The sequence below is a fragment of the Sordaria macrospora genome, chromosome 7 (genome assembly GCF_033870435.1).
Source record: "Sordaria macrospora chromosome 7, complete sequence".
Lineage (NCBI taxonomy): Eukaryota > Fungi > Ascomycota > Sordariomycetes > Sordariales > Sordariaceae > Sordaria > Sordaria macrospora.
In genome coordinates this window covers 1,910,143-1,937,973 of record NC_089377.1, presented here as the reverse complement: position 1 = coordinate 1,937,973, position 27,831 = coordinate 1,910,143, and the positions used below count along the sequence as shown (strand labels likewise).

Here is a 27,831-nt window from a genome sequence, read left to right as displayed (position 1 = left end):
CCGCATTTCTCTCGATGTAGATCCGGGAACAATTGTTAACGACAACCGCACTTCCCCTCATGATCACTAACTCCCGGAAACCACTAGCCGTTTTCCTGCGGAGATGAAGGAAGATTGGGGTAAAGGAGGGGAACCGAGGTGATGAACCATGGCGCCCAAGATGGTTCACCTCTTCCGAGTGTCGTCCAGGACTTCTCACGGTCAGTGTTCCTTGCAGGAAACTGTAATTTCAGATATTCTTGCCCTTCACAGTTTCCCTCAAACGGTTGTAGAAACAATTACATTCAGCACACAAACATGAGCGCAGCTATCCGTGTTGTGCCTAGTGTAAGTCAAACTAATGATATATCGCCGAGACAACGCAGAGTACACACACGAGTGACGTAGGTCTTAACTGACAGTTCACGCTTCACAGAGGGCAGCCAGAGCCGTCAACCTGCTCAAGACAGTTCAATATGCTCATCCCCCATCTTGTCCCTGCCACTCCAACCCAGGCTATCACCAGTCCCAAACCCGATCAGTCGTGTCCCGCTACAATGACCGGAACTCCCAGTCCCAGTCCCAGCGACGCAGCTATGCCACTCCCCAAGATACCTCCCAACTGAAGGAGTACGCCTTCGAGATGGCCGCCTCATCCATCCGTTTCGGCCCGGGCGTCACTCAAGAAGTCGGCATGGACATCGCCAACCTTAACATCGGGTCCGGCACAGTCGCCGTGGTCACCGACTCAACCGTCGAACAGCTCGACGCCATGCGCCAAGTCCGCGAGTCTCTCGACCGGGAGGGGATCAAGTACAAGATCTTTAACAAAGTGCAAGTCGAGCCCAAAGACTACAGCGTCAAAGCCGCCATCGACTGGGCCCGCACCAGTGGGGACTACTCGGTCTACCTGGCCGTGGGAGGCGGCTCCGTCATCGACACCGCCAAGCTGATGAACCTGTACTCGGTCTACAAAGACGCCGACTTTATGGACTTTGTCAACGCACCTCTCGGAAAGGGGCGTCCGGTGGACAGAAAGTTACACCCCCTCATCGCCATCCCTACCACCGCCGGAACAGGCTCCGAGACAACGGGAACGGCCATCTTCGACCTAGTAGCCAAGAAATCCAAGACAGGAATCGCGCACCGTAACCTCAAGCCTACGCTGGGGATCTGCGACCCGTTGAACACGCGCACGATGCCATCCGCTGTGAAGGCCAGTAGCGGGTTGGATGTGCTGTGTCATGCGCTGGAGAGTTACACGGCTATTCCGTTTAATGAGCGGACGCCGAGGCCGACGAACCCCATTCTCAGACCGGCTTATCAGGGCGCTAATCCCATTAGCGATATTTTCTCGCTGAACGCCTTGAGGCAGACGGTCAAGTATTTGCCACGGTCGGTGAAGGATCCGGAAGATGCGGAGGCGCAGAGCGAGATGTTGCTTGCTGCTACGCTTGCGGGTGTAGGGTTTGGGAATGCGGGGGTGCATTTGTGTCATGGTGAGTTATTCACTCCTTTTCCTTTGGTCGTATATGATTCATACCTATGTTGGCCCCTTTTCCCATTTGTTGAATGTTCCATCCCCGTTCTCCCTCCATGTCTACGTTATATTGCCATGATCCACTAACACTTACACCAGGCATGTCCTACCCCATCTCCTCGCAAAACATCGCCTCCTACAAACACGCCGGCTACGACGTCCCCCACCCCATCATCCCCCACGGCGTCTCCGTGGCCGTCACCGCCCCCGCCGTCTTCCGCTTCACCGCAGCTTCTAACCCGGACCGTCACCTGGCCGCCGCCGAGGCCTTTGGAGTTGACATCTCCAATGTCAAGCGCGAGAGCGCCGGTGAGGTTTTGGCTGAGGCCATCGCCAAGTTCCTCGCTGACTTGGGTGATCAACCCGCTGGTCTGAAGGCCCTCGGTTTCGGAAGGGAACATGTCGAGCAGCTGGTCGAGGGAACGATCCCGCAAGCGAGAGTGTTGATGTTGGCGCCGGGGTTGGCGAAGGAGTTGCAGGCGGAGAGGGAGCAGTTGGGACGGCTGTTTGAGAGTGCTTTGGAGCATTAGTCTGGGGGACGGTGAAATTGTGGTCATGGGTCATCGGCGATGGTTTGGCCTGGGCTGGATGGTGTTGATATGTGGGGATTTACCATAGGTGCTGAGTCCCTAGATGCACCTACGTCGGTGTATGCGTGAGTCGATGTGCATATCTGCAATGAGCGATGCGTTGGGACAGGGCAGAGATGGGGAGAGGGGACAGGGCAGAGAGGGGAGAGGGCACAGAGGGGGAGAGGCAGGGTGTGTTGCTTACCTGAACATACATACCGTAGGAATTCGAGCAATCCGCCGAAGCCCCCCCTTTTCTAATTGGCGGGTAGAGGGCAGATCTGTGCAAGTAGTTGGCAGGATCAGGCCGGTCCTGTGTATGCAAATGCATGAAAGTTAACGTTGAGAGCAGTCACCCTCAGTTTTCACTATCTGGACAGAGACATATGCTGGCATATGCGGGCTGATAGGGCATACAGCTACCGGACTTCTGCCTCCTGGGGTTCGGCGGATTACTCGAATTCCTACGGTACATACCTACTTACTTCTCGTTCTGTTGCTCATCTTCCTCCCCCTCTTCCGTTTTTCTCTCCAGTGCATCATCCTTCTGAGAGGCACCGCCCGTTGATACTATCCAAATCATTCTGCAGAGCTGAACTGAACGAGACCTACAAATATTAATGAATTAGACGACATTCATTTCCCAGACTCTCCTTCTTTTCGCTCTCTTTCTTCCTCCAAGCGTTCTCCAAGCGGTCTGATCTACAGTCTCTCCAGTCTGCTTGCCTGCCTACCTGCCTTCCTCCCCGCTCGATTACCTAGAGTCTGTCTAGTAGGTCTTCATCATCTATCTAACTCCAAATTCATCAACACCACCGAGACGATCTACCTAGCTAATTCCCAGAGTTCCCAGCTCTTTCAACTCTTCCACTTCAACGATGGCGTCTCCTCCAGACATGTCCACTGATGGGGGTAGGGGCCGGGGCAACAACGCCTTCAACTACCACGTCAACGAACCCAACCCCATCGACGAAGCCAACAACCCCATCGACCCTCCCACCCGCACACCCGGACCCGCCCCCTGTGGCCCCCTGTACCTCTCCCGCCGTCCTCATCACCATCCACCCCCCTACTTCTCCCTCGACATCCGCAAACAAGACGACATCTTCAACTGGGCCATCTCCACGTACTCGTCCCCGTCCTCGTCCGTAGCACGAGTCCAACCCGTTATTACCTTCGACGCAGCTAGGGCAACTAGGGCAGCTAGAATGGAAGTCGAGGCTTCTCCTGCCCTTGCTTTACCTACTTCTACTTTGCCTTCTCCTCCTGCACCTGCTTTGCATACTTTGCATACTTCACCTACTTCAGCTACTTTACTTACTCTATGTTCACATACTTCACCTACTTCTCCTACTTCACCTAACCCTACCTCACCCGGCCAACACATCCTCAACCAGCCAAAGATCAGGGAGTATATCCAGGCTTACACCCCTACCTATACTTATACCTCTCCCTATACATCTGGCTTTGCCTCTTCCAGATCTTCCAGAGTCAGAGACAGAGACAGAGACAGAGAGCAAGGTGGACACGGACAGCAACAGGGAGCTGGTACACAGTGGGGAGTTGAAGTTCTAGGAATACATCCACGTCCACATCCACACCTATATCCGCATCCACATCCGCCTTTGAATTCGCATCCGCCTTCGTCTTCGCGGTTGGTTTCAACATCAGCCTCGATTTTGGATTCGGCTTTGGGCTCGCTCTTGGATTTTCTCTTGGAGGATCCTTTCCGGGACTCCAGACCGGGAGTTCTTGCTACTGCTACGTCTAGACCCACTGCTGCTGGTGGTGGTGGTGGATTTGCTGGTCGTGCTGGTCCTACTTCTCCTACTTCACCTACTTCATATCAATCTACTTCACCTACTTCATATCAATCTACTTCACCTACTTCATATCAATCTACTTCCCCTAATCCTACTTCTCCCGGCCGACACGTCCTCAACCTGGCGAGGATTAGGGAGTATATCCAGCCTTATACCTCTACGTCTGCCTATGCGTCTGGCTCTTCCGGAGACGGACAGCAGGGACAGCAGGGGCAACAGGGGCAACAGGAAGCTAGCTCTACACAGTGGGGAGCTGGAGTTGGAGTTGGAGTTGTGGGAACACATCCACGTCCACATCCACGTCCACATCCACATCCACATCTGCCTTCGCCTTCACGTTCGGCTTTGGATTCGGCTTTGGGCTCGCTCTTGGATTTTCTCTTGGAGGATCCTGTCCTGGACTCCAGGCGGGGATTTCTTGCTACGCACACTGCTACGGCTGGTGGTGGTGGTGGTGATGGTCATGCTAATCCTGCTCGTCCGTCTAGAGTGAGTGAGACTTCGTCGTTGTCGTTGTCTGGAAGGAACGACAGGGACACCATCCATGTCCCAAGCATATTCTCTCCAGACAGAACTCCCGATAACTACCTCTCTTTATTGGATGGTAATGATGTCCTTGACCTTGAAGCACAATTTGGAGGTGTAGGTGGGAACGCACAACACCGCAACGGCGAGAGCGAGAGCGAGAGCAGCGGCAGCAGTGCTCTTGATGTCGACGACGACGACGACGGCGGCGGCGGCGTTCAACCTGGAATTAACCAATACCTTGGCATTGGCAGCGCTGTCAATAACGACGAAGAGTACGATGGCGATGCGGAGGACAATGATGATGACGACTGGGGCGGCGTTCGATTTGACATTGAACAATACCTTGGCAGTGGCGGCGATGCCAACTACGACGAGGACGACCACGATGATGACGATGATGACAATGATGACGAAGACGACGACGGTGATGACGAAGACGGCGATGATGACGACGACGACGACGACGACGACGACAATGAGGACGCCGACGATGATAATGAGGACGCCGACGATGATAATGAGGACGCCGACGATGATAATGAGGACGCCGACGATGATGATGACGACGGCGACGATGATGACGACGACGATGAGGAGGAAGATGGTGACGACGAACACGACGATGATGAGGATGATGGGGAGGATAATGATGACGAGGAGGATGATGATGAGGAGGATGATGATGAGGAGGATGATGATGAGGAGGATGATGATGAGGATGATGATGAGGAGGATGATGATGAGGAAGATGATGATGACGACGATGACGATAATGACGACGACGATAATGACGACGACGATGATGATGAGGATGATGAGGATGATGAGGATGATGAGGATGTGCTCCTCATCCCCCCAACACCGGCCCCCAAGCCCGGACACAGTCACGGCTCCAGCTCCAACTCGGGGGTTGCTACTTGGAAGGAGATTTTCGAGTCTAAGGGGAGAAGATATAGAGTTGCTGGTGGTGCTACTGCTACTGCAACTGGGCATGGCAATACCATCGATACCATAACAAAAACCAAAACAACGGAGCGAGAGGAAGAAGAGGAAGAAGAGGAAGAAGAGGAAGAAGAGGAAGAAGAGGAAGAAGAGGAAGAAGAGGAAGAAGAGGAAGAAGAGGAAGAAGAGGAAGAAGAGGAAGAAGAGGAAGAAGAGCAAGAAGAGCAAGAAGAGCAAGAAGAAGGATACGATGGGAGTGATGATGAGAGCGAGGATTCTAGCAATGATGGGGAAGCACCACTTTCGAAGGCTGAGTCTCCGGACAACGACGAGGATTCGGTTGACAGCGAGGATTCGGATGACAGCGAATATTCGGATGACAGCGACGATCATGATGGTCCTGGTGACGGCGTTGCCCCCCTCTTTACTACTTCTGCCTCATCGGGAAATAGCCCTCCCGGCAACGACCATAACGAGGATGGTTTGGACAAAAGACCCGATGATCCTGATCTGAGTCCTTCAGTACAAGAGGTTGACAAAGACCACAACCAACAGTTCCATCACGGCCATCTGGCCAATTCGAACACAAAGGCGGATGCTGCCCAACTTCCCTCTACCTCTATACGCCATCGTCGACCCGAATCGCTGCTCTCCTCATCACGTTCGGGGGGTTTACCAGCAGTTGGGACCGAACCTGATGCTGATTCTGATGCTGATATCACTCCTGAGCACTTCTCGACGAGCTTTCTATTCCAACGCGCCGATGCTCGATTGCAGGCCTGGTTTCAAGAAGCGTGGAATCTCAGCCGTTTCCCCCCTTGGGATTCTCCAGACAGAGTCCATCACTCCAAAAATGACGGACAGCAAGCGGGACAGCCGGGACCTTCGACACACCCACATTTTAATGACACGTCTGTTTCTAATGCAGACCACTTGAACTCCAACACCCGCCATCACCGCAGCCATAATTATGAGCTTAGAACCAAATCAGCACTCGGATCGATCATCAGCAAATCCCTCCAGTTCCCTCTACCTATCCCCAAGCTTCCCAACCCAGGCTCGTCTTCATCTTCCCGGTCTGTCCTCCCCCAGTCATCAGAAAGCATACCACCAAGTTCTAGCCGGTCGTACGAGCTGCTAGGTAGTCGCGATTTACTTCAAATCCGCAGACAGCCCATTATAGCAGCCACCGTATTTATTACCGAAGACACAACCGGAGATACCACTACCAGAGACTCTACCCCAACCACCGGAGATTCTACGAGTACCACCGCCTCTGGAATTCCCACTCCGGGAAATTCTACCCCAACCACCGGAAACACTACCACCACTACCAGAACCACCATCAGTACACCAACTGCTAAACCGGCAACTACTAATACGCCAACTACTAGCACACCAACTACCAACACCCCAACCACAACCACCACCGGAAACCCCACCCCATTATCTACCACCGGAACTCCCATCATCGAAACTCCCATCACCGGAAATCCTACCAACACCCCAGATTCACTCTCCTCCTCACAACTAGGCCCCTTCCCCCTCCCCGCATCCACCGTCGCCGTCCTCGCCTCCTCCCAAGCCTCCCTCGAACGTCTAACCACCCCCAAATTCCATCCTGCCAGCCGCAATCGTCATGGTCCAGATCTCCACCAACATGAACATGAAGTCCAAGCTGGCCTTAGCAATTGGATGGACATTGACCTTGGAGCGGGACCTGGACGTGGGCCTGGGCCGAAGGAGAAGAGGATGACGAAGAAGACGAAGGGGGAGGCGGACGATGAGCATGGGTATGAGGATGGGTATGAGGGCGGGGAAGAGGATGTGGATGAGGACGGGTGGGAAATGATGAAGAATCCAGCGGATGAATACCGTGTGGTGTATAATCCTGGAAAAGGAAGGAGAGGGTATGCGAGGAATGGGGGTTTCGGGAGGAGGGAACATGAGGGGAAGTGGGATGATGAGTTACCGGGGGGTTTGGAGGATGGGTCTTGTATGGATTATGGGTTTGTACTTGACCGAGGTGAGAAGGGGAAGGGGGATGGGAACCTCAATGGGAAGCAAAACGGGGGTGTTTCTGGTGGCGGAGTGCAACAACAGCAACAGCAACGACGACAGCAATATCACCATCGACACCAAACCCAAGCCCAAACCCAAACCATCAGACCGATGTCGCCTTTTCACCCGGATATCACGAGAAATCAAGATAATATCTGGAGACGGCATGAAGCCCCATCATACCCCGACCCCGCTCGCGCCCACCGAATCCCAGCCCAAACCCATCACGTAACTCAAAATCAGGTTGCGGATGCCATTTCAACGCCGCTACCATCCGTTCAGGGCTCTCCAACTGTTTCTGCATCCCGCTATCCACCGTCGCGAGCGGGACGGTCGTCCATGTCGACATCCTCCCCATCTCCCTTCCCTTATACACTGTCATCGTCAGGGGCACGGGAAGTGCGAGGGGAAGGAAGGAGAAGGCCGACAAAAGATGAAAAGGGGAAGGGAAAAGCAACTGATATTCAGGAGAGACATCATCATCATCATCATCATCATCGTACGTCTAATGGGAGAGAAGTGACGACTCGGCCTTTTGCTCCTCTTCGTATTCTGCAGCGGGGGCAATCGCTTTTGGAGCTTGAGCTTGAGGTTGAGGTTGACGTTGAGCAAGGGCGTGGAAGAAACCTGAACGACGCAAATGGGCGAGGTGATGGATACCGGGATCGGGATGATCGAGATCAGGGTCATGGTCAAGATCAGGGTAAGGATCAGGGTCAGGAGTGGAGAGCGGGAAGGAGACACTGAAGACACTGAAGACACACAGTCCTGATCACACAACTTAGTTCGTATTGTTCAGCCACCAGCATGCAGTTGGACGACTGGGGGACCTGAGGACGGTGGGAAGCAGCCGAGGAGATACTCGTGGATGTACTCACACGGGCAGTGTCACTCAAGCATCCGGACGGCCTCAGTTGGAAGACATTATCAAGGTCAATATTGACAAGGAATTTTCTGATGTTATTCCTGAGTCTAGGTCTAGTCGTGTGACGAAGAACAAGCAGTAGGCAAATATCATTAAATGTTGAAGGAAACAAATTGAAAAAACAAACATGGAGATTGCATCACGTTACCTTACCTACCTGCAGGTGGGTAATTGGGTACTAGGAGAGAATCCCCGTTACCTCTAGTACTTTAGCGCTTTGTTCGGTAGTAATTGCAAATCATCCGTTTGAAACATATCTGTCATGCTTACTCGTAACCACCTGTATATAAGTAAATAGATGGGGAAGGACAGATAAATCTCATGAACACAATAAGTTGAATGCCTTGCTCTGTCCCTTACCTCTTCGCTTTAACGTCTCCAAGTTACTGCTTCTTCGTCGTATGTAATAAGTCCGTCCAGTTATGATTTTGGTACCTCGGTCATTTCCTAAATAACTCCAAAGCCTACACGTGCAATAGGTAACCCAACAACAATAATATCAAATAATCCAACACGACCACCACCACCACCATCACCAAATAAGCCTACTATTCCAAATTCCCTCCGTCCCTCCCGACGCTGCTTCTCCTTCTTCTCCCCGTCCCTTTAGTCCATCTCTACGCCAAAGCATACTTTTTCAAAAAATCCCTCCGCAACTCCATCCTCAACCGTCCATGTTTCTCCAACAACCTCCTCTCCACCTCTTTCACTCTCAGCCTTTCTCCCTCCTTAATTATCTCCTCGTCGTCATCGTCGTCCTCGTCCTCGTCTTTGTCCTCCTCCACTCTCTCCCTCTCCCTCTGCTCCCACTCCTCCACCTCCTTCAAGTCCGCATCATCCTCCGGCGTCCAAATCCCGGCTACATTCTGGGGAAGTGTATGTCCATCCTCACTCGCCAGCGCATGGATCGCCCGTCCGGCAACGACGGGATCATGCGTCGTGGCTAGCACCCCACGCGCGCAATGTCGTTTTTTGTAGCCTAGCGAGATGTAGCGGTCGCGAAGGGTGAGGGGGTTTTCGGAGCATATGTCGACGCCTTTGTGGCGGCCTTTTACGATGCCGCCGTGGGGTGGAGCTTTTGGTGGTGGGTTTGGGGGGTATGAGGGGTGTTGCCGTGGTCGTGGTCGTGGTCGTGGTCGTGGTCGGGTAAGGCGTTGCTGGTTCTGGTTGCTGCTGCTGCCTCCGTTGTTGTTGTTGTTGTTGTTGTTGTTGTTGTTTGAGGCGAAGGGGTCGAGAGGAGGGATAGGACGGAAGCGAGGAGGTGAGATGCGAGAGGCAACACGAGGTGGTGGTACAGGATCCCTGGGGGGAAGTTGTCTGCGAAATACTACTGGGGCTGCTCCCGTGGAAGGGCGAGGGGCAGGGACGGGGGCAGGGACGGGAGGGCGTCTTCGCTCAGGAGGAGGCCGGGGAGGGTCGATGGGCGGGGCGAAGGCGTCGCTACTTGAATCCGAGACTTCTTCTTCGTCATCATCTGGGGGAATGTAATCTGCTTCGCTCTCTGCGCTCGGTTGAGTGACAGGCTTCTTCTGCGCTGCTTGCGATTTCGAGGCCGGAGAAGGTCGAAGGGACAAGGCCCTTTCCACCGTAGGCTGTATAGGTTGTTGTGGCTGCGTAATGAAAGCATGCTCGTTATCTTCTCTGTCCTCCTCTGCTGCCTCATACTCGTCCTCATCATCTCCAAACATGGGCATCTCTTCATCGGCAATGTCATCCTCGTCTTCGTTTACCAGGGTAACATCAGCAGCCTCCTCTGGCCTGGAAGCTACTTCTGGGATCGGTGGGAGCGGAGATCGCCATTCCTTAGGTGGCGATTCTGGTACCTCGTCATCCATATCGTATCGTAGCCGTTTCCTAGTCATGCTACTCAGCGGGGAGGATATTAACTGATCAACGTTCCTCTTTAAGCCCCCCGAAGACTTGGCGGCTCCTACGATGGGCGGTGAAGACCGAAACTCGGTGGTATTGGGGTCTTGAGGTAGTGTGGTGTTTTCTGCTTCGTCAGCATCAATCCCCTCTCCCCTCTCCTCGATTTCCTCGTTCTCCGCCTCTTCATCCTTTTCATCCTCTTCATCCCGTTCTTCCTCGCTGTCCTCGTCTGTCTCTTCATCCTCTTCATCCTCTTCGTCCTCTTCGTCCTCTTCATCCTCTTCATCCTCTTCATCCTCTTCATCCTCTTCATCCTGTTCATCCTGTTCTTCCTCGCTGTCCTCGTCTGTCTCTTGATCCAGCCCAGGAAGATCAGTATTCTGATACTCCTTGTAGAAGTTCTCAAACTCAGCAAGGTGTTCCTGGAACGTTGCTTGCAGCTGGCTGGGCACGTCCGGCTTAGCAATCCAGTCAAAGTCCAAGAATTCGGCAATCTCTTCCCAGTCCCGTGCGTGAGCAGGGGCATCTTGATCCGTAACCGCGCTCCACAGATCCCACATGTCAACAGCTTTACCGCCAATTGTGACCCAAGGGACCGGATTAGTCTCGAGGCCTTCATTGTACAGGCTGAACCAAGTGTAGAAGTGTTCTCTTGGATTTTGTGCGGGCTCAGAGGAAATTTCCTCGTCAGGTGATTGTCCAAGGTCAATGGAACCTTCATCTTCACTGTACATCTCGGCCTCCTCACCACCCAGTTGCTTGGACTGGGACTCTGCAAGGGCAGGTGCACAAACATAGCGCGTCAGATAACCCTGTGCATGAGCTTGAAATGATACCAAACTCTGTCGCCATGGGATTTGTTTGCGGGTCTGATGAGACCGCCATGCTCGTTGAATGATAGAAGCACTCTTAATCTTCTTCTTTTCTTCACCAAGCAAGCGAGCTCGTTTCTTCATCTCTTCGAGCCGCGAAGGCGTCGAGCGAGGCGATGACTTTTTGTGTGCAGAGCTTGCGATTGTAGTCCTTGCAGGAGGCACAGGTGAACTCTTGGTAGGGACCTCCTGGCGTGCTCTATTCAGGGCTGCTGAAAGTCGCCTCTTAGCCGCGGCTTGATCAGCACTCTTAGGCGTCGCCTTGACTTCGGGACGAGTGATAGTCCTTGGGGTTGGCTCGGGAAGGCTGGGCTCAGGAGCATCCGGAGCGACAGGGTCGGCAGGTTCATCTTCCTCCAGGTTCGTTGTGGCCTGCAGTTGATCAACCCATCTTTTTCGCCAGAACTGCCACCCGTGATGCGGATGTTGTTCCGCGAACTGCTTGTAAATCATGGTTGAATCCAAGTTTTCTCCTCGGCGGTTCATTTCTTTGATGTATGTGATCAAGATATTGTCTTCCTCATTGGTAAAGGGGACTCTGCTAGTGGGAGCGATAACAGACGAAGACGGTTGAGGTCGTGGACGGCTCGGGGCCGGTGTGTGCACGGTGGTAGTTGTTACGGAAGGCGTGGCAATCTTTTTGCAGACGGGCGCAGGGGCATGAGAAGGTGGTGGTGGCGGCGGCTCAAAGCCCTGAGGAAGCAGCGCGGCCAGAGAATCCCTGTGTTGACGATCGTACCGCTTGCTAAAACGATCTTTCCATGACTGCCATGTGTGCCGAGGATATCTTTCAGCAAGATCTATGTAAATCTTGTTGCCGCGGATGGCTTCGCCCGCCCTCTCCTTCTGTAAGACCCAGTGAATGAGGATATTGTCATCCTGTGCTGTATAGGGGGTTCGTTTGGTCTTGATAGACATGGTTGAGCCTACAGGACGTGCTCCCTTGGCAGTGAAATGGTCGATCCTGTAAATGTCCATGTCGGCCAGTTGACCGTCGCTGATGGAATCCGTGATGTACTTCCATGACACCGAGCCGGCGGGAGCATTTTTGCGGACATGGTCTGCAATGAGAATATCTGCATGTTTTTCAAGAAGGACGTTCTTCCCTCCATTGGCCTGTGTGGGATGTCAGTAGGTTTCTAAAGAAAGAGAAACAGGCGACATATACCTTGAGTGAGTCTATCAGGGACTTGCGGCCTGGCACTCTCTGGGCGACCCAAAACTTGAGACCGTTGAAGAGAGTGCCCTCATATTGATTTTGGTTGTTGTTGTTGTTGTTGTTGTTGCCATCCGGAGTCCCATTGGCCAGGACTCCTTCGTAGACGATTCCGGCTGACGGCATGCTGAGGTGTGACTGATATGGTCCAAAAAGTCGGGGGAATACCTTGTAGGCTATTGCCCTAACCCTGGGTCTGAGGTGTTCAAGTCACTCGGGCTTGAGCGCAGAACGAAACAATGGGCCTCATCTACACAATTTAATCCATGGTTCCAAAAAAACAGTGAGGGCTTGAGTGTAGAGCGATGGTGGGCAATTGGTGCTGAGTGGTGGTCGATTTACTGTTTGGCAGAGTTGGCGATGGCCTCACTTTGCGACTGTGGCATTGAGCTCAGTGAAATTGTATGGTTGAAGAGAAACCAAAAAAACGGCGGTAGGCCAGTCAATCAAGTTGATAAAGTGAAGGGAAATGACGGAGAAAACTGGAAGCGTGATGGATGTTTGATGGTGGCCTGAATTGAAGCAATGTCAGCATCGGTATTGAACCTTCCACTTGCGATCTTAAAGTCAGTCAACCGCCGTGTCTTCCCTCTTCTTTGTTGCGCGTGTTTGGCGTGGACCTGACCCCTCGTCGCGCTCTCACGGGGACAGGAATGAACAGCTCAGTGGTTGCAAGCGACCAAGCAACACACCAACCCTAACCCTAATCCCACCCCTAGACATCCACCGCAACAGTCTTGGCATTGACGACGACCGGGTCCGAGCTGAGCTGAGTTGACCTCGTCCTTTCATCTTGGGTCCATTCACATGTGTTCCTTTTTCCTCTCAACTTTTGTAATGGTATTCTTCACTTCCCTTGTTTTTCATATCTAACTCTTCATGTCTTTGTTTCTTCCCCCAAGTACTTCTCACCCCCATCTGGAGACGCAAGCAGTCGATTCCTCAGTCCTCCTCTGTTTCCCCCTGAGAATAACAACTGTGTGTTGACAGGGGTGTTCGCTGGCCGAGACACCCGCGGGCGACCTTCACATAGAAAATCGAGGAGGGAACCCAACTTGAGTTTATCAACAACCCACTGAACATATTTTGTCCACCGGCGGATATAGCCCAACACGATACATACATAGTACGGCCAGCCCGGATTATGATTCTCACTTTTCGGAAAACAACAAGTGAAGGAAACAAGAAGGAATCAGTAGCAGCACCATGGGCACCATCGCAATCATCGCCGCCGTCATCCTTGGCATCTCATTCATGACCTTTGTGGCCTTTTTCGGCAGACTACCTGCCTTACGGTACGTATCTCATGATGCCTTCACCTCTCATTATTACCAGTCATTCCAAAACTCATCACTAACATGGTCAAAACAGAAACACACCCATCTCCTTCCTCCACCGCCTAATCTGGATCCACCTCCCCAACAGCCTCATCACCCTCGACGGCTTCCTAACCGGCGGTCGCCTTTCCAACTCAGTTACCCGTCTAGCCCACTACCTCTGGTACGACCAACACCCGACAATCCTCATCTTCTTCTTTTTATTGCTTTCAGTAGGCGAATACCTCTACCTCCCCCACGCCTGGCCTTACCTTTCGTCCACTCACAAAACCCTCGGCGTCCTCGCCATCTTTTTCCCTTACCTCTTCCTCTACCTCTCCGCCTTCACGGACCCAGGCACCATCAACCCCCAAACGCACGTGCGCGAAATGGCCCGCTACCCGTACGATTTCTCGCTCTTCCACCCGGGCACAACCTGCGAGACCTGTCACTTGCTCAAACCGGCTAGGTCCAAACATTGCAGTATCTGCAAGAAGTGCATCGGGAGGATGGACCATCATTGTATATTCATCAATAACTGCGTGGGCGCCAACAATCAGCGGTGGTTTATTCTTTTGCTACTAAGCACGGCCATCCTAACACTGTACGGCGGGGTTCTTGGGCTGCAAATAATCCGGGCTAAAATCCAGGCGCGGTTCCCTTACTGGAGTTTAATGCCCTGGTGGACTTCCCGCCAGGCATGGGAAAGTGGTGAGCTAGATCTTCACAGGTGGCTGGTCCTCTGGAGTTGGGGCTTGCAGTCCGGCGTGGCCATGGGATCTGTTACATTACTGGCGCTGCTGACTACTCCCCTCGTCTGGGGATTGCTGGGGTATCATCTGTGGCTGGTGTACTGCGGGACGACGACGAACGAGAGCATGAAGTGGCAGGATTGGCAGGCGGAGATGGACGAGGGCGGGGTTTATAAGCGAAGGATGGATTCGAGACAGAGAGAGAAGGATTTGAAGGTTGAGCCGGCGTGGACGAGGTGGCCGGTCGAGGCGGAGCAGGTCATGGTTAGGACTGACGATGGGAAGCCGCCGAGGTCCAGCCATAGGTTGCCCGGGGAGGGCGAGTGGGAGGCCGTTTGGAGGCTGAAGGATGTGGAGAATCTTTATGATATTGGGCTGTGGGATAATTTGGTGGATGTTTTTAGCCCGTATTTCATGTTTAAGGAGGCGAAAGGGAGGGGCAGTCCGGTTGATGAGCGGGAGTTTGGGAGGGAGAGGGGAAGGGGTAGGAGAAGGAGTTCTTGAATCTGGCATGTCTTGTTGGAGAGATTTGGGATACCCATAGACGTTTTGGGGGCAGATAGATGTTGGCATGTATAGAGTTTTTTTTTTTCTTCAGAAACAGTGAGAGATCGTCGGCAGTGAGTGACCTTCTGTTGTTTTCCTCATTCCAAGGGGTATCAAGTCTATATATAGGCATTGCTTCAAATGGTACATAAAATAATACAGTGGTGACTTTCCAACTAACATCCAGCAGTCCAACTAAAACGACGCCTTCTCCCGACCTCCCTTGGGATTCGCACTTCCCTGATGCGGCGTCGCCCACACAATCTGATCAAACGGAATGATCTTGCTCGCTGTCGGCGCCGCCGGCTTACTTACCACACTTCCCAACTCCGGCGCCTCCTCATCCGCCAGCGCCCGCTCGTCTCTAACCAACCCCGCCATCTTCGCAATCGCCAGCCTCGCGCCCGCAATACCCAACCCAGCATTCCGCGGGTCACCCGCGCCCGTAACCCACAACTCCCTCTCCCACCCCTTCCCTTCCACCCACGTCAAGCTCTCCTCCTCGATCTGCCTCAGCTCCTCCCACACTTTAACACACATATCCCCAATCGACCCCCTTTCCCTCTCCCTGCCCCCCGCAGCCGCCTGGTAATACTCCTCCAAGCTATCAATCTTATCCGCCTTGGTGAGAATAACCGTCGTCCTCACCCCGGCATCCCTCAACATGCCCAACACAGTTCTATCATCCTTTTTCACGCCCGCCACCGAATCAATCAGCACCACGGCGCCCTTGAGCATCTGTCGCTTCTCCAGGTACTTGACAATTTCTTTTCCCCACTCGGCCTGCGAGTTGAATCCGTAACCAGGCATGTCGACCAGAATCAGCTGGTTGGTCGGTTTCCTTTCCTTGCTGAATTTATTCTTCTCCTCCCGCTTTTCCGATCGCGACTTGACTCTGCTCTCGCCGTCTTCGGGATCGGCCTCCTTCTTAGGCGGCGCTACTTTCGGTGGCGGCCCGAAGCCATAAGCGTTCATCGTCTTGGTGCTGCCCGCGTGCGCGGACGTGATGGCTCTACCGGCTCGACGCGCTTCGAGACCATGCGCCCGACCGGCGGCCGCGCCTGCTGCGCCTGATAGCGCGTTGATGAGGGTGGATTTGCCCACGTTGGAGCGCCCCAGGATGCACACCTCGGGAACGTACGTGTTGACGGGGAAGTTGAGGAATCGAGGCGCGGCATACATGAAGTAGGGCTTTTGGCAGGTGAAGATGTGGGTGGCGGCGAAGAGGGAGTTGGCTGTCGGAGGGGGCGCCGGGACGGCGAGCTGGTTGGGGTCGTTGGAGGGCGGGGGAAGGAAGGAGAAGGAGGAAGGCGCTTTTTCGACGGGGCCTCCGGTCTTTTTGACTTTTTTGAGGCGGGGTTCTTTGGGTTTTTCTGATTGTTGTTGTTGTTTCACTTTGGGCTTGTTCCCTTCCGATTGCTGCGTCCCTTTTGGCTTGTCGAATAGCTGCTTCTCGAATAGCTTCTTGTCGAGTAGCTGGTTCTCTTTGGGCTTTTCGGGTTGCTTCGCTTTGTTGGCCCTCTCGGGTTGCCTTTCTCTGGGCTTCTCCGGTTGCTTCGCTCTGGGCTTCTCGGGTTGCTTCGCTCTGGGCTTCTCGGGCTGTCTCGCTCTTGGTTTTTCCGATTGTTGTTCCTTGGGCTTATTCGTCTGGGGCTTATTCGTCTGTGTTGGTTGAGGCCTTGAAGTAGATCCTGCTCTCAAGCGTTGTCGTGCTTCGTTCGCTGTCGTGGAGGTGAAGAGACGAATGGAGGAGATCGGGGCAGCGACTGCGACAGGTCGAGGAGAGGCTGCGAGTTGTCGGAGGACCAGACATCTTAGGTTGGGTGGCATGGCCAAAATACTGGCCATTGCCCTTTGATTCGTCATGGCGGAATATGTTGCCGACAAATTGGGGTTGTCGGGATCTTGTCTGGCGCAATAAGACAGCAGCGATGATGGGAGAGAGAGAAGTCGCAGATTTGATAGCCGACTTTCTGTAATTGATAAGGTATGGCATGCTATACTCCCGATAACAACCAGTTTTGCCTGCCGCGGAGTCATTTTCATCTAGGGTTGGGGTTATACCAGAGCTAAATGGAGCTCTCTGGAAGCTCTACCATACTGCATAGTAGACATTTTTCTGGAGCACCCAAGTCCCAAACTGACCTCATCCGTCTTCAATCCGCAATCGCATCTCGTCTCGTCGCATCTCCTCCAGTCCACCTCCTCCAGTCCACCTCCACATCGGCACCTCTCAACCCAACCACCACCACCACCCACCAACATCGTCATCCCAAATCAAACACGCCAAAATGTCTTCTGCCGCAAAGACCAACCTCCTCCATCTCTACCGCGCCTTCCTCCGCGAGCTTCCTCCCCGGCCCTTCCTCACCACCCCGCGCGCCCCTCTCCACCAGCGCCTCCGCGATTTCATCTCGTCCACCGGCGCCCCTGCCTCCGCCGGCGCCACCACGCCCGTACACAAGCCCTCCGTCGCCGAAGCCGAGCAGCTCCTTGCCTACCTCCAGGCCCAGCGCGAATACGTCACCCTGCTGGAACGCTACAACCCCGGCATGGGCATGGACGAGGAGACGAGGGTCAGGTTGACGGCCAAGAGGGTGGGTATGGACTTGCCCAAGGAGTTCAAGGATGGTGAGGAGGAGAAGTAAAACTGTGGCCAACCGCCATGACCGCAACCGCCATGACCGCTCCGTATGCGGGTGTATAAGAAAGAAGATTGTATTATTGTTGGATTTGGGTGGGATTGGGTTGAAGACAGGCGTTATGGGAGTTCTGCTTTAGCCAGGGTTTGGAAAAGGCTTGGAAGATCGAATTGGAAGCACCGCGACAACGATTTGGTAGACCGAGAGGAGGAAATTTGAGGGCGGATAGGATCGACTCAATTAATACGATCCATGGCGATGGCATCGACAACGACCAAGCAAGATATGCAATATCCAAGTTCAGATGGCCGAGAGGATCAAAGCCAGTGAAATGACATTTTGGGAAGGAAAGGGAATTTCGAAGTAACCAAAAAAGCAAAAAGCTCAATCGCCCAAGCCCGAGTCGAACTCAGGACCAGCTGCGACCTACGAAAACTGTACCGCCAGTACCGCACACTGAGCAATGGTTTCTGACTCCCGTACAGTATACCATACCGCTAGGCCACACACAAGACAGAAGGCGGATGGGTACGGGAGTTATTGGAGGGTTTGAGCTTGGGGCTTATATGGTCAAAGGTCCAAGGTTTGGCAGCTAGACGCGCGACTGCTTGCTGGTGCCGATGCCGATGCCGATGCCGATGCCACACAACAAGCTGTCTGCCTCTCCTCCCGCCTGTTGGAGCTTGTCGCCGTCCAACTCTTCGCTCTATGTTGACTTTCGAGACCCTCATGTGAGCAAATCAGCCCTCGGGTTTGCATCCGAACCATCTCGACAGCCATTGAGGCGGACACTCCCGAGTTACCTACAAGCATCAACGGCAAATCGCAAGGTGCCAATCAGCTTTATCAACCTTTGGCGGCTTGGAGTTACAATATCAGTGTTATCGGTGCAATGGAGACCACGATCAGAGATACTTCCAGTGTTCATTTGTGTTGATCAGTGATCTGAACGGGTGCTTACCATGGTGTCGATCATGTTCGGGAACCCTCTTCCACTATTCCCCCGTCAAGTGTTTGGAAACCCGAGTCAACGACGACCACACTCGCATTGCCATGAGGATATCACCCAGGCGATCACCGTCTTCCGGCCTGTGTTTGCCATCGCCATGTAAACAAACCCTTTGCTTTCGCCATGGCAACAAACCATCTTGTCGACTCCTCTTCATCCGAATCCATACACGCTGTCTCTCCAATCTTTGCATATACTCGCCAAGTGATACTTCCTGATATCGTCATCCACTCTCTCCGGGATTCTCTCAAGCAAACAGTTCAAAAGATGGGACTGAACGAGGCCTTAATTCGGGGAGGGCCCAGCTTGAGAGGGCCTTGTAAAGGATATCTGATTCCGAGATCTCCCAGTCCACGAGGCCCGGCTACGGAGATCTCGGCTGAGGCACGACTTATATACCCAGACCAACTCCGCGGTTTGACGCTATCGCGATCTTGCCGCAGTCACTCCTCCATGGCTGGCCGAGTGGTTCCGGTTGCTATACCCCAGTCTATCAAATTACCGCTTGTTTCTTACGAGAATCACCAGCAGTACGAATTCCCAGTCTTCAGTCTTTCCTCCCTTGTCCGCATTCGCTTGATGCTCGCGTGTCTTCATCCTTCCGATATCGACAGATTCATCCGATACACTTCCTCGGCTTCCATCAAACTCAATCGTTATATCTACCTCCGTGTCGTGAGCCAATTGCCTCCTCCCTCTCCTCCCCGTCAACACTCGTGCGCCTCCAGCAGTTTATGGTCCTGCCACTATAAGACCTCTTCTCTTCTTCTGGCTTACAGTATTCTTCTCCTGGCCCTGGATTTTGACAACCGTACACGATACCCCCAACAAGCCTCGGGCAGGCCGGTTTGATAACGGCCTCATTCTCTGCTGTTATCTTCTCTCACATCTTTTCCAGCATCCTTTACCATACCTTCTCCTTCGCCGGGACGTCCTAGCTCCCCTCAAAATCTCTTACCTCCCCATCCGTCACCGTGCATACCCGGTCACTCACTCACTCACATCTTCCTGGCTATCCGTCGTCTTGCTCAACGACAATCAACACTCAATCGCTCGGTCCGTCTCATTCACATTTCATCTGCCGAGACAGGAATAGCACAACATGGACCCCACGCCGCCACCCACTATGAATGGGATTGCCGAAGGGCCATGCATGAACACTCAATGTGCTCGTTCCCAGGGCATCCTACAGGGAGTCAACGACACCCTCCTAAGCGAAAGGACTGCAGCCGTAGAAGAAGCAACTACCCTCGGGAGAGAGAATATCGGATTACGGGCAGATATTGCACGGTTGCGAGCAGATATTGAACAGTTGCGAGAACAAGTCGTACGAGTGCGGGCAGGGCCTAAAAAGCACACCGAAAGGGTATGTGATAATAAAGTGAACTTGATATCTGAAAAGTACTAACATTAGCTAGGCCTGGCCAGGAATGGTACGACAACACCTTTTGACCGGAGATCCGACATGGGAGGAAGTGTGTGGACAGTGCAACAAGGAAGAGAACATGAGTGTCAACATCAACCGGGTTCATCCGAACATCAAGTTCGTCACACGAGAGGAAGGAGATGCAGCCATTGAGGACCTTCCTGGATCGAATATTAACAACGGACCATTTAACTTCAATGGCCTTCCGGCCGAAGTTCAAGCCAGGATCTTCAAAATCTGGCCATTCAAGAAGGGGAAACTCGTCCACGCAATTTCCAGATTGGATCCCTTTGTCCCACTCGAAGAGTTCCCAGAGGAAGCAGCACTCAGCAGACGAAGTGGCCTTAAACGCTTCTTCTTCTTCGAACGAAAATGCAGTATCACTCATAGCGGCCAAGCCCCCAACGACCTCTTGCGTATGCTCTTAGTATCTAGGCGCTTCTACTTCATCGGCATCCATGCCTTCTGTGGCTTGAATACCTTCGCCTTTTCGAGCCTCGGCGAATTCCACCGCTTCTGCCAGGGCATCGGCCCGGCCCGCGTCGAGCGCCTGCAGCATCTTGAGATTACTCTCACTGGAAACCAATATCTGACCGTCGCCTTGGACCCAAAGGGCCGTCTGCCTTACTCTCGACGAACCTTCGGCCTAAGTTTTCTCCCAGATTGCCAAAGACTCAAAACGTTAGTAATTCATATCGACGAGTCTGGTAAGCGCTACCAGCGTCGCCGATACGGAGACAGCAATTATAAGCAGTTCATGGGAAATAAAACCGCTGGACAACCCAACCAATGAAAACTCCGCGCCCTTCGCACTACTCAGGGCATTGATTTCATCTACACCCTCCGCGGCCTGGAATGGATCCAGTTTTACGATCTCCACAACGCCATCACTTCCGGGACCGCCACTCGCGAGCCAGTAGCGGATTAGCCATTCGTTGAAGATGTCACGAATACGGCTACTATGCAAAAAGTCCCCAGTCGTCGGGAGAGTTCGAAATTGGAGAATTTGCAGCCTCTTTTTAGGGCAAATGGACAAGAGGGGGCTTGGAACCCCGTTAGGGCAGATTGGGGGCTGGTTAAAGGGTTTTACATCGATAATGGTGGTATCTGGTCGTATGACCAGCTAAGACAAGATGGGGGGTTACCTCACGACACTGACGTTCCGTCGCGGATGAGCGCGAGCAGCGGTCCGAGACAGAGGGGTTCTTCGAGTTCTTCGAGTTCTTTGAGCTCGAGCTCTTCTTTTTCTTCATCCTCATCATCATCTGGGGGACCGCATCATGGTCGTAGAGGTCCTCCCATTGGGGGTCCAGGGGGTCAGAAGACGACCAGAGGCCACGGAGGCTTTTTAGCCAATATCAGACTCCCCTAAAATCCACTCACGCCGAGTATTGCGGTCTCCTCGGACACTTTCATATCTTCTGGTTTCAGTTCATCCGAGTCGAACTCTGGCGATTCCCAAGACAACGGCCTAGGTGATTCCTATCCTAATCCCAATCCCGATTCAGATGCCGACATGGAGAGGAACTCACCACCTGACAGAAGGGCTGGTAGTGAGATAATCGAAGTCCCCTCCGACTCCGACTCCGACGAAGACAGCCTCTTCGTCAGCCAAAACAACCGTCACAACGACCACCTCGAATACAACTCCAACCGCAGCCGTCACAGCACCAGTCCCGGAACCGGTGACGCCGGAACGCCGATGGCGATCGACGACGAGGATAATGAAGACGATCATAACCCCCACCATCAGCACCACAATTCAAGCCCATCACCATCTCCCCACCCCTCCTAAGCCCCCAGCACCATCGCCTCCGTCCCCACTCGCATGCATTCCCTGACTCCAATGAGTTGCATGACCCCCAGCCTCATGGACAGAGCCATCTCCGTCCCCGGCAGCCTTTCCTTTTTCGACGGCTTCCCTTCTTCTCCCACTCCGACCGCACCCGGTGCACCCGGCGCACCACATTCATCCCCTAGCCCTGGCCCCGGTTCCGGTTCCAGGAATGGTTCAATACCAAGAGAGCTAGGAGGAGGTCCCCCAAGCCTCGCTGCGTTGCTTAACATCCAACCAGGCTCAGCGAGGTACCTGCCTCCTCACAACGCGGCTGCGAGGAGGGATTCTGTGTCTAGGACTATTTCCAGGTTCATCTCGAGGTCGGTTTCGGCCGGGCCCGTTACCAGACCTGGGTTGTCGTGGTTGGGAAATGGGAGTGGAAATGTAAATAGAAATACCGGTAGAGCGGGAACGGCGTCTACTTCTTCTGGTTTTGGTCAAAGACGCTCACAGTCACGCTTTTCGGAACGTTCGGAACGTTCAGGGCCAGGTTCACGTTCGGGATCGTCGAGTTCGGAGATGTTTGTTAGTCAGGGGGTGCAGACACGACGGAGGTTGAGGGCGAGGTTGAGGGTGTCGATGGAGAGAAGTGTGAGTGCGAGTGCAAGTGCAAGGGGGATGGAGAGGGGGAGGGAGAGTGTTAGTGTTGATTTGACAAGCCTTGATGATGATGGGGACGGGAATGGGGATGAGCATGATGATGAGAGTGGGACAAGTGGTGGAGGTGGAAATGGGGGGTTGATAATGATTGACAAAGATGGTGACGAGGATGATGATGAGAAAGAGAACGAGAATGGGAACGAGGATGGCGATGGGGATGACGAGGACGTTAGTCGGGATAGTGGCTATGAAGGGGCGGATGATAGTGATGTTGAGATGATGGATTCAGTTTGAGGTTGACGAGGCTTCGAGGCATTTGAGGGGTTTGGTTGACGAGTCCAAGTGGACTTGCAATGTCTTTGCTCTGGATTGACAGGTATACATATTTGGTGTTCGGGTAGGCGTTGATGGTCGATACCCCATGTTCTAACGAGATATTTACCTCTGCCTACTGGTGAGAGGGCAGCAAGTAACCGGCTTGCAATTCTCTCATCTATTTCCTTTTCTTTTTGCAGAAGGCATATATACCAGTCAAAAAGGCCTTGATATGCTTCCGATAGGTCGTGGATGATTTCGCAGATGCATTTCTGGAAGGGTGGTAGCCCTGAGGCCCATTTCCAGATGCGCGGTTCTTGCGCTCGAGCCCGGGTGGCTACGTACCTGGGTAGATATGACAGATACTTACAATCGATGACTTCCAGCATTTCTTCATACGATATTTGCAACTTGATGTCGTTAATTCCTTCCAATATCCAAAGTGGAAGGTTGTGAGCAGAATCCCCACTAAATTGCCTGATCGATAGTTGCATAAAAGTCCAGATATGCTCTTAACAGCAACCCTAGACGTGGTCACAGATCCCTGTCTCCCACCAAGTATGGTTCCGTTTTTTGCATATGTTTTTATCACTGCATAAGCTGCCCTTCATCTGTCCGAATTATATGCAGTTCCAGGGTACCAGGTGTGGCAACCCTCGAATTTACTCTTGCCTTCCATTCCTTGCTCTTTCTCAATCGAGCTCCATTCCTTTGAACCATTTCCCAACTACTATCAAGTGCTTTGACATCAACCCATGATTGCCGAAACGTCTATCATCGCAGCCAAGAACCGCTTTTTGAAAATCCGGAAAGACAAACAGCACATTTCACATCTGCCGAAGGACTCTAAGACAGGGGGCCTCCGTATCGACTCTACCGACCAAGCTCCTTTCGCCGTTCTTCTCCTCCTCAGCTGCAGCTTACAAGCGCACCACGGAAACAACAGAAGACACGCCTTGACGCTTCGATTGTCACAGCTCTCAAGGAGAATGATGGCACTTCCCGAACTCCGAGAACATGGGTACAATTATGCGGTTTTATCAGATGATGGATTGAGAGCGACGGGTCTGTCAGGTCCGTCGTACGGACTGCTAACGATGATCTATACAAAACGGGTTTATACCTAGAAGCTGTAATCCTCGAGGTGAAGCATAAGACGTTCCTCCCCGGAATCTATTTCCGTCACCACAATCAGAGCCCACCATCTCGACTTACACGGAACAGTTCCCGTTCTTCAAGAGGCTAAAACCAACCGAATACATGGGGCAGCAGATCATGAGGGAACGTGAGACGTTCAAAATGGAGCTCGCTGAGCAACTCCGGGTTCACCGCCGCCAAGACGATCCCTTATTACCGAAACTTTTCATTCATTCAACGCTGTCACTAACAGCCCAGCTGCCGCCTTTTTCACAACTGCCTTTTAAGCCATCGAAAACCGCTTACGTCTTTGTACAGGACCATTTCCGGGAACACGATGGGTTGTTGTGTTTACGTATCTTGGTAGGATCTATGCCAATCTTGCAAACTTGTCGCGGTCGTCGATTGGATACGACATCTGCCGATAGATATTGGCTCGTATGTGCCCCTCCCCCCTCCCTAGGCGTTGGCGTAACCCCCCACCACCACCACCACCACCACCACAATGGCCCCTTCGGCAGTGCTGTTTCTTGGTGATGCCTGTGGAAGTGGCCACCAACCTGTAGGGGCTTCGGTTCCCTGCAGTGTTTGGTTATTTCCAATTTAGGAATGCGGTTGCTACCATTCACTTACACGTACATTGTCTCTCTCAATCGTGAGATACCAGGCAAGTATCGCGCCTATACGGCCTTGCAATTGACACACGCATCCAAGACTCTTACTGAACTCCCAATATCCCTTCATCATATCCGTTATGGAGGGTGGCAATCCACGATCAAACTTACATGTATGGCATACTGCATCTCCAACTGGCAGATTGATGGGCAACTCGAATAACACGATACTTGCACTTCCTCCTCCAACTGTGGAAGACGAGTGGGAGGTTGTGTACATTCACCACCCCTGTGACCTCCTAGTCCAACACCTCTTCTGGGTACCCAAGTATACAGTCTCCGAGAAGCCGGTTAACCAATACCGTGCTATGCAGGATACGCTTTGAACTTCTACCTGGTTCACTCAATACACTCTCTCATAAGGGTCTGTCTCCCAAACGGCAAATAGAGTTCTTAAACTTCTTGCAAATAGAGTCAACGAGTGTTTGGCTTATCCTATAAAACCAGGGGTCTAGTGGCTCGGCTTATAACAGCTCATCTGTGTCTGCACAGTTCGGTGGGTTGCTCAAGTTCATACCTACCCGCGTGTGCGGGATGGCTCGCTTGTTTGGGGGGCAAGATAAGTAGTAGGAAGTCCCTACTTACACACAACATGATCATGATGTAGGACCACCGAGCCGTCAGCCTAACAGACTCACGCTAAGGGACTTCTCCGCCTTGCTTGCTTGCTTGTTTGACACATCAAGTCTATCCCAGGACTACACTTACCGGGAGATGCATCTGGGGGGGGGGGTTGTTGGGGTCGGGATGGCTAGGTTGATCAGCCTCGGGTTTCTTATGACGGATTGACGGCACAGTACCTACTTACCCTAGTTTCCCTTTCTTCTCCGCCAGGAGGATTTGCTTGTGTCTCTTACTTGACCCATGACCCGTTAAAGAGCTGCTATCCCCCTCCACATGGGTTCTTGTTAACCGGCAGTCACATATAAGTTCAAACGTCACGGGTTGGGCGTTTCTCTTTTAATTTGTTGTTTATCCCACTTAATATCACCTCTTCTTCCTTTTCCTTCAACCTCGAACTCCTAGATATTCGGTTTCAACAACCATAAGACGATCCAATCAGCAGTCCATCCCATAGAGAAAGGAAGACACACGCTCGACGCCTCAGGGCACCACTTCTTACGCCTTCCTTCTTACCCTCACATCATTTCTTCGTTTGAGTCAAGATGATCATGGACGTGATAATACAAGTGCTGGCCCAACACTGGCTAGCAATACTTCTTTCGGTTCTTGTGGGATGGTTAGTCAGGAACCGATATCACAACGGTCTGAACAAGTACCCAGGTCCGTTCTTGGCTTCGTTAACAGACTGGTGGAGGTTCATCGATGTGTATAAGCGGAGGCCAGAAGTCACACACATTGCGCTTCACAAGAAACATGGCCCCATTGTGCGTCTTGGGCCCAACACATTGTCCTTCTCGGATCCGGAGGCCATCAAGACGATATACGGTCTTAACAAGGGGTTTGTGAAGGTGAGATTCATCCAGAAAGAGAAGCCGTGATCCAAAAGACTATTTGGGCTGTCTACTGACCCTCAACAGTCCGACTTCTACGTCGTCCAGCAATCCGTCGTCAAAGGCCATAACCTCCCCTCCCTCTTCAGCACCACCGACAACGACTTCCACATGCAATTCCGCCGCTGCGTCAACTCCGCCTTCGCCATGTCAGCTCTCGTCCAGTATGAGCCGTTCGTCGATAACACCACCAAGCTCTTCCTGAAACAGACCGAGAATCTGTACGTCGAGGGCGGAGCCAAGGCATGCGACTTTACTCGGTGGTTGCAGTTCTATGCCTTCGACGTCATTGGTGAGATAACATACAGCAAGCGACACGGGTTCATTGAGCACAACGAGGATATCGACGGGATCGTTTCGTATCTGACCAAGTTGTTTAACTACGTCGCTCCGGTAAGTCCAGTCGTCCTACAATCCTCTGCTCCCCTCTCCTCTCCTCGCTTTCATACCTACCTAGGTACCAAGCCTGACCCCTCTCTCCGTGACTAGATCGGCCAAATCCCCCTCCTAGACCGTCTCTTCCTCAAAAACCCTCTCTACCTCAAACTCTCCCAATGGGGTCTTCTAAACGGCACCATGCCCGTCGCCGCCTTTGCGCGCGCGCGCATGGCCGAGCGCCTCCCCGAACTGCAGACAGAAAAAGCCGCCATCCTGCCTACTTCCGAAAAACCCGCCACCCTCAAAGTCCAAACCCCCGACTTGCTCTCCAAGTTCCTCGCCGCCCGCGCCGCCCGCCCCAATTTCATGACCGACACGCTGGTCCAGACAATGGCCGTGTCCATGGCCTTTGCCGGCTCGGAAACCACGGCGATTTCGCTGTCTGCTGTGTTTTATTACCTGCTTCGCAATCCCAAGGCGCTCGCTCGGTTGAGGGAAGAGATTGATGAAGCTGCGCGCCAGGGGAGGTTTAGCGATTACGAAACCGGTCTGGTAACCTGGGCCGAGGCGCAAACACTACCGTACCTAGATGCGTGCGTCAAGGAGGCGTTTAGATTACATCCTGCGCCTGGACTGCCTATGGAGCGAGTAGTGCCGCCGCAAGGGATGGAGATTGTTCCGGGGGAGTTTGTGAAGGGGGGGACGGTGGTGGGGGTTAGTGCGTGGGTTTTGCATCGGGATGAGAACACCTTTGGACCAAAGGTGGAGGAATACAGGCCGGAGAGGTGGTTGGTTGATGATGATGTTGATGAGGAGATGCTGGAACAGGAAGTGGGAGGGGATGAGGGGGATGAGGAACAGAAGAAGAAGAGGGAGAAGAGGAAACAAGAAGAGGAAAAAAGAATCAAGACGATGAATGGCCATATGTTCCAGTTTGGCATGGGGAGCAGGACGTGTATTGGCAAGAATATTAGCTTGTTGGAGATATATAAATTAGTGCCGAGTTTGTTGAGGAGGTTTGAGGTGAGTTTTTACCCCCTTGTTTTCTTCTCATTCTTTGCATCTGCAGACTGGATAGGTGGCTAACACACTAGGGTGAAACAGATCGAATTCGATGATCCGAACAGGGAGTGGGAGATTGTCAATGCTTGGTTTGTCAAGCAGAATAACTTCATTGCGAGGTTTAAGGTTAGGGATATTGTGAAGCCTGAGGGGAAGGAGTAACTAGGTGGGTTTGAATTTTGGGTATTGAGGCGGTGTTTGGCGTCCTGATGGTTTTCTGTTCTCGCGGGGGAAATTCGTTGGGAGAGCCGTGGATTGAATGGATCGTCTGGTACATAGAAGATGGTTCCTTCTCCAAG

General features: G+C 52.8%; 8 protein-coding genes across 8 annotated transcripts; 6 read left to right on the top strand and 2 right to left on the bottom strand.

Moving 5' to 3' along the window:
* The first annotated feature begins 109 nt into the window (after positions 1-109).
* On the top strand, positions 110-2,699 carry SMAC4_00662 (uncharacterized protein). Its single transcript, XM_003349726.2, has 3 exons — positions 110-327; positions 416-1,478; positions 1,619-2,699. The coding sequence occupies exons 1-3, from the start codon at positions 142-144 to the stop codon at positions 2,047-2,049; spliced, it is 1,680 nt and encodes a 559-aa protein (XP_003349774.2). The 5' UTR covers positions 110-141; the 3' UTR covers positions 2,050-2,699.
* Positions 2,700-2,966: 267 nt separating this feature from the next.
* Positions 2,967-7,674, top strand: SMAC4_00663 (uncharacterized protein; the record flags this gene model as incomplete). Its single annotated transcript, XM_066089467.1, has 2 exons — positions 2,967-7,390; positions 7,485-7,674. 2 exons carry the CDS (start codon positions 2,967-2,969, stop codon positions 7,672-7,674), a joined length of 4,614 nt encoding a protein of 1,537 aa, XP_065947747.1.
* A 1,010-nt stretch (positions 7,675-8,684) lies between these two features.
* Positions 8,685-12,950, bottom strand: SMAC4_00664 (uncharacterized protein). The gene is made up of 2 exons (XM_003349728.2): positions 12,277-12,950; positions 8,685-12,224 (listed from the first exon to the last, which is right to left on the bottom strand). Exons 1-2 carry the CDS (start codon positions 12,448-12,450, stop codon positions 8,985-8,987), a joined length of 3,414 nt encoding a protein of 1,137 aa, XP_003349776.2. The 5' UTR covers positions 12,451-12,950; the 3' UTR covers positions 8,685-8,984.
* A 118-nt stretch (positions 12,951-13,068) lies between these two features.
* On the top strand, positions 13,069-14,947 carry SMAC4_00665 (uncharacterized protein). Its single transcript, XM_003349729.2, has 2 exons — positions 13,069-13,619; positions 13,696-14,947. Exons 1-2 carry the CDS (start codon positions 13,531-13,533, stop codon positions 14,894-14,896), a joined length of 1,290 nt encoding a protein of 429 aa, XP_003349777.1. The 5' UTR covers positions 13,069-13,530; the 3' UTR covers positions 14,897-14,947.
* A 41-nt stretch (positions 14,948-14,988) lies between these two features.
* Positions 14,989-16,846, bottom strand: SMAC4_00666 (uncharacterized protein). Its single transcript, XM_003349730.2, has one exon. It carries the CDS (start codon positions 16,802-16,804, stop codon positions 15,134-15,136), a length of 1,671 nt encoding a protein of 556 aa, XP_003349778.1. The 5' UTR covers positions 16,805-16,846; the 3' UTR covers positions 14,989-15,133.
* A 383-nt stretch (positions 16,847-17,229) lies between these two features.
* On the top strand, positions 17,230-17,586 carry SMAC4_00667 (uncharacterized protein; the record flags this gene model as incomplete). The annotated part of the gene is made up of 1 exon (XM_003349731.1): positions 17,230-17,586. One exon carries the CDS (start codon positions 17,230-17,232, stop codon positions 17,584-17,586), a length of 357 nt encoding a protein of 118 aa, XP_003349779.1.
* A 2,105-nt stretch (positions 17,587-19,691) lies between these two features.
* On the top strand, positions 19,692-21,810 carry SMAC4_00668 (uncharacterized protein; the record flags this gene model as incomplete). Its single annotated transcript, XM_003349732.1, has 4 exons — positions 19,692-19,955; positions 20,008-20,768; positions 20,994-21,331; positions 21,524-21,810. The coding sequence occupies 4 exons, from the start codon at positions 19,692-19,694 to the stop codon at positions 21,808-21,810; spliced, it is 1,650 nt and encodes a 549-aa protein (XP_003349780.1).
* Positions 21,811-25,304: 3,494 nt separating this feature from the next.
* SMAC4_00669 (uncharacterized protein) lies at positions 25,305-27,822 on the top strand. Its single transcript, XM_003349733.2, has 4 exons — positions 25,305-26,050; positions 26,120-26,485; positions 26,582-27,493; positions 27,575-27,822. The coding sequence occupies exons 1-4, from the start codon at positions 25,745-25,747 to the stop codon at positions 27,692-27,694; spliced, it is 1,704 nt and encodes a 567-aa protein (XP_003349781.1). The 5' UTR covers positions 25,305-25,744; the 3' UTR covers positions 27,695-27,822.
* The last annotated feature ends 9 nt before the right edge of the window (positions 27,823-27,831 follow it).

What these genes read in the sequence shown, in the direction of transcription:
- SMAC4_00662 (XM_003349726.2), top strand. Translation starts at nt 142, where the DNA reads ATGAACCATGGCGCCCAAGATGGTTCACCTCTTCCGAGTGTCGTCCAG. An exon ending in CTATCCGTGTTGTGCCTAGT is followed by an intron (nt 328 to 415) that starts GTAAGTCAAACT and finishes CACGCTTCACAG; the next exon opens with AGGGCAGCCAGAGCCGTCAA. An exon ending in GGGGGTGCATTTGTGTCATG is followed by an intron (nt 1,479 to 1,618) that starts GTGAGTTATTCA and finishes CACTTACACCAG; the next exon opens with GCATGTCCTACCCCATCTCC.
- SMAC4_00664 (XM_003349728.2), bottom strand. Translation starts at nt 12,450, where the DNA reads ATGCCGTCAGCCGGAATCGTCTACGAAGGAGTCCTGGCCAATGGGACT. An exon ending in CCCTGATAGACTCACTCAAG is followed by an intron (nt 12,225 to 12,276) that starts GTATATGTCGCC and finishes CATCCCACACAG; the next exon opens with GCCAATGGAGGGAAGAACGT.
- SMAC4_00665 (XM_003349729.2), top strand. Translation starts at nt 13,531, where the DNA reads ATGGGCACCATCGCAATCATCGCCGCCGTCATCCTTGGCATCTCATTC. An exon ending in GGCAGACTACCTGCCTTACG is followed by an intron (nt 13,620 to 13,695) that starts GTACGTATCTCA and finishes TGGTCAAAACAG; the next exon opens with AAACACACCCATCTCCTTCC.
- SMAC4_00666 (XM_003349730.2), bottom strand. Translation starts at nt 16,804, where the DNA reads ATGACGAATCAAAGGGCAATGGCCAGTATTTTGGCCATGCCACCCAAC.
- SMAC4_00669 (XM_003349733.2), top strand. Translation starts at nt 25,745, where the DNA reads ATGATCATGGACGTGATAATACAAGTGCTGGCCCAACACTGGCTAGCA. An exon ending in TGTTTAACTACGTCGCTCCG is followed by an intron (nt 26,486 to 26,581) that starts GTAAGTCCAGTC and finishes CTCCGTGACTAG; the next exon opens with ATCGGCCAAATCCCCCTCCT. An exon ending in GTTTGTTGAGGAGGTTTGAG is followed by an intron (nt 27,494 to 27,574) that starts GTGAGTTTTTAC and finishes AGGGTGAAACAG; the next exon opens with ATCGAATTCGATGATCCGAA.